We start from the raw sequence: 10,124 nt of genomic DNA on the forward strand, positions 1-10,124 counted from the left end.
CAGGTTCTTGGCTTCGGTTAATGCATTCCCTGCACTGAGATCCCCATTCCCTTTTTTAGCTCTTTTAATTTTCTGTCTACACTTTACTTGCTGTGTTTGATGGTTTTTCCTGTTCTCCTCATGTGGGAAACCTTTCCACTTTTTAAATGCTGACCTTCTCCCCGTGAAACCTCCTTAACCTTCCCAGTGAGGCGGGCAGCATGTTTTTTAGGACCTCTTAGTTCTCTTTGAGCCGTGGCACATGTTTTACTTGGGCTTTAATAGAGTATTTTTTAATCGCCGCCAGACTGCTCGCAGGCTCCTTGCTCTCTGTCTGCTCTTTCAAGCTCTGTTGTTGCTATTGACTTATCACCTTATTTCTTCATAGTTCCTTTTCTTGAAATTGCAGAGCCGCTCGCTGGGTTTATTTGCTGTGCTCCCTCCCGCTCCAGCACTAAATCGGCAGTGCTGTGGTTACCAGCAGGGAGCAGCCCTCCCACGAACACCTTGTGAGCAGGTCCTGTGCGCAGCCCCTGCCCAGACACAGAGCAGCAGCTTCCAGCACTGCTGGATCCCGGAGCCTCGTTACTGTATCCAGAAGTACTTTTCCCAATGGATCCCTGAGGAAACCCGTGCACAGATAGCTGGAATCTCCCACTATTACCACCTGACCTGAATTTCAGCTCTCTAATCTCATTTCATGTTTTCTGATCGCTGCACTTATCCCAGTCAGGGTCAGTAACACAGGCCTTGCTCTATCTACATTGTTGGAATCTGGGATCTATCATCTCAAGAGCTCTGTACTGACACCCACTGACTGTTCAGTAGGCAGCTCATAGAATCATGGAAGCATTCAGGTTGGAAAGGACCCTTAGAAATCAGCTGGTCCAACTCCCCTGCAACGAACAGGTACATCTACAGCTTGATCAGGGGGCTCAGGTCATCAACATCCCTGTTACGCTGCAGCAATTAGAAAACCTGCCATCATTTTATGCTGGGATAGATTTGGGAACGCCTCTCAGTTTTACCTTGGCTTTGTGGCTGAATTGTGCTCCCGTGGTTCTGCCGGCAGCACCTGTGACGGTCCCACCTTTTTGACTGCAGCTGCCCCACAGATTTCCCCGCTGGTCTCACTGTGCTTTGGCCGCATCCTCCAGAGGGGCGCAGGCCTGCATTTCTGCACCCTCTCACTTCCCTCCCGCTTCTCATTCCAGCACTCCCGTGCTTTTGCCGCTTCCAATGCCACCAGCATTGCGACCGAGCGGCAGCTTCTGGTCCGCTTCCCAGCTGCGAGCATCTCCGCACGCCGAGGCTCCGGCAGCAGCCGGCGGTGCAGGCAGTGCCGCCCGGCTCGGCCCGGCTCGTTCCGCGGGTTTGGGATGGCCCCTGGCGGCGGCGGGCCGCGCTGCAGCGGCGGCAGTGGGAGCCCGGAGCAGCCGGCACAGCCCGCTGCAGCTCCTAGGGCAGCGCTGCCTCTGGCTCCCGATAAACCGGGGTTATCGCTGATAGAGCTCGGTATCCGTGGGGTTTTGAATGCAGTAAGAGGAAGAGAGCGTGTGTTTTATGTTTTGCAAGTATCCCTGTGTGCCTTGTGGTGACAGCACACTCCATGCACGGGGACTTCAGAAGCACCAAGGCCACTGCACGATGTTCCACTGAGCCCCTGTGGCCGGCTGCAGAGGCCAAGGACTGAGCTACAGCTGAGGGCAGAGGGTCATCTTCCAGTGCCACGGTGAGTTCTCTTTGAGGCAGTTTGAGAGATACAACCACGTGGCACTGGACAGCCTAAGACCCATCCTGTGAGTCACCACTGTGCCAACTGCCCAGCACAGTGGTTGCTGGTCCCCAAGGAGATACATTTTCAGGGGAGCATGCTAAGCTTTGGGATGTGGTTCCCAAGGGGTTCCGAAGAGGCAGAGCTGGCTGGTCAGCAGGATGGAGGCACCTGTTCAGCAAGGTGCCACTTCTCTCACAAGCTTTTGGGAGTGAGTGGGGTAATATATATGTGTGAGGAGGAGAGGTGACAGGCCTTACAAGATGTATCAAAGAATGTACAATTGTAGGAGATAGAAAAATTGTACAAGGTATCAGAATATTGCAGTATTTTGTACATGCAAACCTTGGTTGTGAATGCAGAGCATCCTCTGTGCACAGAAGAGAGCATCATAATATTCACAATGTGCTTCTATGTGTCTAGAAACAGTGACCACGTGAGACAAGGTGGGTGAGCTGCTGGGGCTGTGGGTGTTTAGCTGCATCAGCCCCTTCTCAGAGTGCAGGCTTCTGCACAGACATTATAAAGGGTGGTGGCATGAATGTATGCCGTTGAGTGCCTGATGCGTTTCCCCTGCAATCCTGACCCCTCTGGAAAGCACCAAGTACTTCAAAGCAGTGGAATATAATATATCTTGCTTGGAAATGAACGGCATGGGTGGAAAGTGGTGTCAGCAAAAGTTGTGTTTTATTCCTGCATACAAAACCATTCATCTCTTAAATGATAGCAGACACAAAGCGTGGACAATAAAAGATGCCAGAGGAAGGACACGCTCCCTGCATGGGACCAGAGACTCTCCAAGGATACAAGGGACGGCCGTGAGCGTGTCCCAAGATCTAAGGCACTGCAGGGAGAGCCATCTCTGCAAGAAGCAATGTCCCCAGGTCAGTTCCCCTCTGCAGGACGACACTGCAGTCCCACTGTCAGGCACTGTTGGCACGCTCCACTCTCTGGTACTGCCCATGTGCACAGCTAGCTCCTCTTGCACGCCGCTGCTTGCAGCTGTTTCCTTCCCGCAGCCTGGGGGCAATGCTGGGGGTCAGCTGGGGGTGCAGCTGCTCACACCAGGCTGAGACAGGCCTGGACTCAGAGCCACTCCTCCCAGCCACCTTCTTACCACAGCTGCACAACCTCCCTCAGTCTTACACTGAAAGATGTCTCTTCCCCATAGGAGAAAGAGGGGTCCAGGATCCCAGAGGAAAGGACCAGAGCGTTGTTCCCTCCTGCAGTCTGGCCCTGCCTATCCCATGCTCTGTCCTGCTCTCCCCTGACCCACAAACCTTGCTTTCAGCCCTTTTCCTCCCAGCACCACTAGCAGCATCAATCTGTTGTGATGTTCTCAATAGCACTGACCAGGCTGGGGCTGCCCGGTGCTGTGGACCTTGGGTACTGCTGGTGAGAAACACCCAAAGACAGGGTGGCACAATAGCACACATACCATTTCCTGGAGAACTGCTGGTCTATCTCCTCTAAGGACTGTCCTTTTGTTTCCGGAACAAAAAAATAAATGAATATGACAGCCATCACTCCCATCAGCCCATAGAGAAGAAACATCCATGAGAAACCAATGGCATCTGCAGAAAGATTCAAATGAAGGGTCTGTCAAAGGGAAGTCATATCCTGGGATAAGAATGAAGCTGGTGGCTTACTGTGGGGTGGTCACTGTCAAGAGCCCTTCCAAGGGCAGGGAAATCCCCTTGTCTGCTAGGAGAAGAACTGGGGAGCAGCGAGGGAGGACTCAGAGCTGCCTTTCCAGCAGCACCACAGAAGGAAGGTGAAAGTGGCTGAGCTTCAGCATCCAGCAGTGCCAACTGAATCCCTCAAATGACAGTTCTGCCAGCAAGAAACATTGCAAAGCTACTGGTGTGAAAGCTGCAAACTCACGGTTTTCTGACAGCCCAGTGTTGTGGCACAGCCCTGTGCACGAAGGATGGTTTTTACAAAACAGGTGATGGAAGGGCCCAGAAAAGTATCAATGGTGCTTGTTTGCTCTCAGAGGCAGTAGGGTCACAGTCAGGACCCCAGGTTTCAGCACCACTTACTCTCCCATCAGCTCGTGGCAGCCACCTGCACTAAGCCACCTGTGGGACGTGGAGGGATGGGGATGGACACTTACCAATGAGATCCAGGAAGGAGAGGCTGATCAGTAAATTGGCTGCCCAGTTAAAGCTGTTGCAGAAGGCAAAGGCTCTTCCTCGTATTCTAGCTGGATAGATCTCACTGAGGACCAGCCAGGTCACTGCACAGATTAGAGGATAGAAAAAAGTTGTATGGTTTAAGAAATGTATTTGGGAAATGGGGAAGGAAGATTTCAGCAAGGTTTTTGACACTGTGGCTTCACCTGAAGCTCCCATGTCAGCACTGTGTGGAGGATGAGATAGCAATGGGCAGGTCCAGTGTGCAGAAAGTAGAGTGGGTAATTGGCCACTGAGCAGATAGGGGGAAAATGACATATCTGCCATCAGGACACGCTCCGTGTAAAGAATGGAGAAAGAGAGATTGTTGCATTTGGGCGAAAATCAGAGCTGAAAGCAGTATGTAACTTAGAGCAATCTTTCCTATCCTAGGGTTATTTTGCTTGAAATGATTTATGGAGTCACTGCCAAACTCATGGGACTTGCTGTGCACTGATGTTTTTCCTGTGGTTAGATACTGTTCTCTCCCATCAATGCATTTAAAACAACATGTGCCGGAAAACACTAGAACTCACGTGGAAGCAAGAACTAATCTCCATTCTCATCTGATGCAAAATGATTTCAGAAAAAGACCAACTGATACCAAGAAACTTTCTAGGAGATTCCACTTCCAGCTCTGCTGCTCTTTCTGGACAAGGCCCTCTGTGTTCCTCCTCACAGGGTGCTGTGAGCATTAGGCAGTGCTCGTGGGATGCTCTGATTTTGCAATGAGCAGGAAAAAGAGAACATTACAAGCGTAGTAATAGTATGGAAGAGAAGGTGATTATGATGCTGTCCCAGCCACACAGCAGACAGAGCTGCAAGACCAGGAAATGATTCAGTAGGCTGACAAGGATAAATTTCCAGTTTCCAGACACTCAGCTGCCTGGTAAAGCCGATGCATAATGAATGTTTCAAGCAGACTATAAAGATCAGCCCCAGTTTTATTCTCTGGGTTAGTTGCAAGGATATATAAACACCATACTTACTTGGTCCAAATCCAATTGAGAAAGCGCTCACAAAAGCCATCATGCTCAGCAGCGTAATCCAATTTAAAACCATATGTTCTGTCAGGGGAGCGCTGCCGAAAGGAGGGTCTGTGCTCTCCACTGTCTCCTTGTCGGACTGCCCTGCCAAGCCCATTTTCTGAGTGTGGGAAGAACGAGTAACAACCTCACTGCTCTGAGCACTGGCAACAGCTTTTGTAAGGCTTTTGGTAGCAGCAGAACCGAGGCCTGCCTGCCCGTTGCCTTCTCCTAAGCCTGGTGGGATGTGGGAGGGCGGGGGTCCCAGGGGGTGCTGGGGGAGGCTGTGGGACACGTTGGGGTCTGCAGCGGCTGTGCAGTCCCTGGCCATGGCCAATGGGGTGATGCAGCTGGTGAGGCCGATGGTGGTGACGGAGATGGCCATCACCACACCGCCAGCCAGGAGCAGTGCTCTGCGGCCAGCTTTGTCCGCAAAGGCCATCGCCACCAGTGTGGCCACCACCTTGATTGCCCCCAGCCCGACAGAGGCCAGGATGGCAGAGGAGTTGCTCTGGAATCCCACAGAGTGGAAGATTTTGGAGGCATAGCCCAGCACGTTGGGCTGCCCAGTGAACTGCTGGAAGAGCACCAGGCCCAGCCCCACCAGAGTTCGTCTACTCATGTTGTCTCTGGTCCTGAAAAGATCAAGAAATGAGTAGTGCTTCTCCTTACAGGGCTCCCGCTTTGCTGCCTCTCTGTCCTCAGCAGTCTGCAATTGAATGAGACCCTTCTGGCAGTCCGAGTCCCAGATGTTTAGTTTAACAGGGTTCACTGGGAGAAAGAGGATGCTGAGGAACTGCATGGCTGCTGGGGCCATGGCCAGCCCAAACATGTACCTCCATCCCTCCTGCGTATCTGCAAAGGCGTAATTCAGTGCGTAGGACAACAGGATGCCTACAGTGATGCCCGCTTCATACAGAGACACCAGCAGCCCTCGCTGATGTGCAGCCACCATTTCGGAGACATAGATGCAGCAGGCCATGGATGAGACAGAGATGGCAAAGCCCACCGTCATGCGTCCAATGAGCAGCCCAATAAACGACCTGGTCAGTGTGAGAATTAGGCTGCCAAACAACAGGACCACATTGCTGACCAGAATCGCCTTCCTCCGTCCATGGCGGTCAATGAGGATTCCTCCGACCAGAGAGGCAAGGAGGGCTCCAACCAGGAGGGAGCTCACAAGAGCCTCCTGCTTGAAGCAGCCAAGGCTGAAGTCTGCCTGCAGCTGCAGCAGTGCTCCAGAGATGATCCCCAGCTCGTATCCAAATATCAGCCCGCCCAGAAGAGAGACTGTTGCAGACAACAGGAGGACCAGCAGTGCACGACCTGGAAAACAAGTAAGCAAAGTGAGGTTCAGTTTTCTGGCTCTAGCAGAAAGCTATCAGCACACACAATCTGCAAAAAGCTCTTCCAGGACACCCAAAGTTTTCTATCTGCAAAGCTACAATAAGGAATTCCCCCCATTCATAGGTCATGTGCAAAGGCATGTGCACACACTCTCACTATTCACCAGCCCTGCACACGTTGCCATGGAATGCAGTGACACTTTTTGGGTTCAGAACTATGAAGATAGGGCTGTGTTGACAGCTTTGTTGTTAAGACTTGTATTTAAGTCTCGGACAGTGGTTTGCTTCTCTGGTGTTGTACATGCGACCCTCTGAGTTCTCTATTTCTTGGTTCTAGTTACTAGAACTGTCCAGGGCAGGGAATGCAGCTTCTACTTGCTCTGCATTAACATTATAAAGTTTCAGTCCATGATTTACAGCTTAGAACACCTATAGGACAAGAAGCACCCCTCACCAGCAGGGAATTCCACAGGTCACTCACTGGGACAGAACTGCCCTGGCCTAGTCCCATTCTTACTGGTCATTCTTATTTATCCTCCAATTTCATACCTAATTCATCCTTCAAGCTCTGCACAATTCTTGTTTCTGAACAGTACAGGTGCCACTGCCCAGTGCCCCTCATGCAATGCATTTTTCCCCTGAGCTCACCCAAGAAGGCCCTGCTCTTTGCCAAGCAGTCCCTGGACATCCTACATTCACCCACAGAAGCTGTTGCTTCTGAACTTTACTTTTATTGTCACTGAGCATTTATCACAAAATACAAAGTTACTGAACAACCTGAGGATCCACAGGGGATGGCACTATACTTAAGGCTTTGTGAACCACCATCTTCTTTTCCATTCCCCTGCCAGAGCCCAGGCAAAGAGAGAAATGGTTGGCCAAGTTGGTAAGTTGTTAACAACATTTCATCTCTTTTCCTTCCTCTGTGTCTTTCAGATAATTCATGAATGGAAGCAACCAAGGCAGAAGTTTTCCCTTTAACATCTCCTCATCAGTGAAGCAGTATTCGAGAGGTAGGGCTCTATTTATTATGTGATTATGTGGCAGGAAGAACTACCCCAGTGTGCAGATTCCCTCAGAACTGCAGCCCAAAAACAACTCTAGGCTCTAATATCTCACTAAAAATAAAATCTTCAGACCTCAGGACTGCAAGGTAAAGAGCAGGAATGCAAAGCCTGCAGTGAGACCTGATGAATGCCACATGCACTTCAACCTAAGTTGAAAATTTAAGGAAATTAAAAAAAAAGAAAAAGATTTTTTGGTAAAGAAAATAGCAGCATTAACTACTTCACTGCTTGGCAATTTAGTGGGAGATTGATGGCTGCTCTTCACAGCTCAGGGACGAACAAATGCTGGGATGAGACAGGGGGAGGTAGGGACTCTTTGTCAAACTTTGCTAAGGTGATGATGGGAATTTAATTTATATTTCTTGTTGTGTAAGAGGGAAACAACAGAGAGAAAGCCTTCTGCTGCCAGGAGCACAACCCTCAGCTCCTGCCTGGCCCCTAAGTTCTATGTGTGCCCTCAGCATGAGCGAGTGAATTTAGGCAGCTTTGGTGGAGTTGAGAGAATCCAAAAGAGTAAGGGAAAAAATCTGACTTGTAGGAAATAAGTAAGGGTGAATGATTAATGTAGCTGAAAGTGCTGCTCACAAGAGTTTTTCTCCTATCAAATCTTGCACTCCTGGCATTACTTTGTGGCATGGCCCTGATTTCTTCACCTCTCCTTCTCCGGGGCTCGGTGCACACGATCCCCAACCAGGCAAACTTTCTCAGTCTGATCCAGGTCTGCAGGATGTCTTCACAACCCTGTTGTCTGCCCCAAACAAAAGGAACGATTCCTTGACCTTGCCTTTCTCATACAGCTGAGCATGCAACTTTCCTAAGTATTTCAGCTTACTTAAAATAAGAAAAAACAGCAGCACAAGCAAACCAAACCAAACCCAAAGCGACCAACCCGCCCCAAACAACCCTACAAAAACAAGGTGCTTGCTGCACACACATCTCACCCTGCAGAGAGGATGAAAGGGCAAACATGTGCGAGCCGTGAGTCACATTGCTCAGCATGGCAGGGGGGAGCGCACACAGAGCCCCTGCTGCCATGGGGATCCTGGGGCACAAGCAGTGACAGTGACCTCTTTCTCCCCACCCAGTTTTGAAGGCACAGGTAGGGTACATTGACGTGCAAGTTTGTGCTGTTATACACTGGTTTCCAGCACGTAATACTATCTGTATTCACACATTGGCTTTGTTTAATTAGAAATATTCACTACTTCAGCAAACCGTGTGTGGAAAGAATGTGGACACATCCACCAGCCCATGGAAAACTTCCCTCACTATTGCCTATGGGCTTTTTCCCCCCTCACAAGCTGTGTTTAATAGGAAGTGTCTCTATTCAGCACACAGTCACAGCCAATGATAAAGGTTATTTCTCTGGGATGGCCATGTTTGTATTGGTATTTGTTCCATATGCCTCTGTTTCCTTTGTGTTCCTTATGGCCCTGCAGCCCCCGCCAGTCCCTCCCGCTATGCTGTGTGACTACCTGCCCTGTTTGCATTGCTCCTTGTACGCATATCACATAGATTACCAGAAAAAATATTTGCTCACTGAGAACAGAAGTCTTTGCATGAAGTGGGCAAGCCACTCGTTCCAAGCCACCAGCTTGCTTGGATCCATTCAGCCTGCTGTAAATACCAGCGCTGATTCAATCAGACGCCGCTGCTAACTCAGTGGGCAGGCCACGAACGCTGGTCGGGATCCAACTTTGTACGGTCTGCTCTGAAGCCGTCGAGGTACCCGGGGTTCAGAGCTCGTCAGGACAGAAAGTTCAGCGGGTGCCGCACGGGGCCGGGCCGGGCGATGCCCTGCGCTGCAGGACGGGGCGGTGCGCGGTGCCGGGCTGAGCCCGAGCCGCCCCCGGAGCGCCGCGGCCGCACTGCGATGCCCGTGGACGCGCTCCGTCGCCCCGCCGCCGCACGGCCTCCTCCGCCCCGCCAGCGCTCCCGGCACGGCTTTAGGGGCCGTGTCACAGGAAACCGGGGCTGGAAGCGCTAAAAAGGAGACGGGAAACTTGGGCGGGAGAGAGAGAGAGGGAGGGAGAGGCAGCCCGAGCCTTCGGGAGAAGTCTCAAAGCTGAGAACTTCCCCTCCTCCCGGGGCACGGCCGCCGCTCGCCGCGGGGCCCTCCGCCCGCCGCCCCCTCCCCAGCGCGGCCCCGGACCACTCACCCATGGCGCGGCGGCCGAGCCCCGGGCGCTCCGCGGCGGCGGCGAGCGCGGAGCGGGGCGGAGCGGAGCGGGGTCCGGCGGCCGGAGCGGAGCCGAGCAGCGCCACGTCGCTCCTGCCCTGCCCCCGGCCGGGCCTTGGGGAGGACCGGGGGGTCCCGGCGCGGCCGTTAAGCTCCTTCTCCCTGGTCGGTGCGGCTGGGGATCTTTTACCGAAGCGAGCTGCGTGCGGGTGTTGCTGAGCGGTCTAAAACCGGGACACGGCGCTGTCCCGGTCCCGCTGTCCCTGTCTCGGTCGCGCTGCAGCAGGAGCAGGGATCTCGTGTCCACGCTCTGCCTGCAGAGCTTTGCTCCTCCGCACTAGAAGGCCTTTAGACAGCCCTCGGGAGATGGGGATTTTGATAAGAGTTTTTAGGTTTCTGGGTTGGAAAGCCAAAGAAAGGCTGCTAGGAAAGGATGGGCCATTTCGAAGCAAAAAAAGAGCAGCACGGCTGACTTTGAACTCTTACCTTTCTCTTCTGTTGAAAAGAAAGGCTGCGTTTCCTGAGGTTGTCTCCTTCCAGCAGCACGGTGCTCCATTAGGCAAAATGTTCTGGTGTTCAA

General features: G+C 52.1%; 1 protein-coding gene and 1 long non-coding RNA gene across 5 annotated transcripts; one reads left to right on the forward strand and one right to left on the reverse strand.

Moving 5' to 3' along the window:
• The first annotated feature begins 1,511 nt into the window (after window positions 1–1,511).
• Window positions 1,512–8,776, forward strand: LOC128080873 (uncharacterized). 2 transcript variants are annotated; one of them, XR_008206912.1, is made up of 3 exons: window positions 1,512–1,711; window positions 2,481–2,637; window positions 7,235–8,776. It is a non-coding gene; the product is annotated as an uncharacterized LOC128080873 (long non-coding RNA). The 2 variants fall into 2 exon arrangements; XR_008206911.1 differs by lacking the exon at window positions 7,235–8,776 and adding an exon at window positions 2,925–3,045.
• SLC2A10 (solute carrier family 2 member 10) lies at window positions 2,419–10,124 on the reverse strand. Of its 3 annotated transcripts, none has more exons than XM_052683637.1 (5): window positions 10,031–10,124; window positions 4,917–6,278; window positions 3,870–3,992; window positions 3,192–3,327; window positions 2,419–2,615 (listed from the first exon to the last, which is right to left on the reverse strand). In XM_052683637.1, coding segments are annotated over exons 1-5 (1,692 nt in total). In that variant the 5' UTR covers window positions 10,101–10,124; the 3' UTR covers window positions 2,419–2,614. The 3 variants fall into 3 exon arrangements, with proteins under 3 accessions (XP_052539597.1, XP_052539595.1, XP_052539596.1); XM_052683635.1 differs by having other exon boundaries at window positions 2,419–2,773; XM_052683636.1 differs by lacking the exon at window positions 10,031–10,124 and adding an exon at window positions 9,525–9,595 and having other exon boundaries at window positions 2,419–2,773.

The sequence above is a fragment of the Tympanuchus pallidicinctus genome, unplaced genomic scaffold (assembly GCF_026119805.1).
Source record: "Tympanuchus pallidicinctus isolate F22 unplaced genomic scaffold, pur_lepc_1.0 scaffold20, whole genome shotgun sequence".
NCBI lineage: Eukaryota > Metazoa > Chordata > Aves > Galliformes > Phasianidae > Tympanuchus > Tympanuchus pallidicinctus.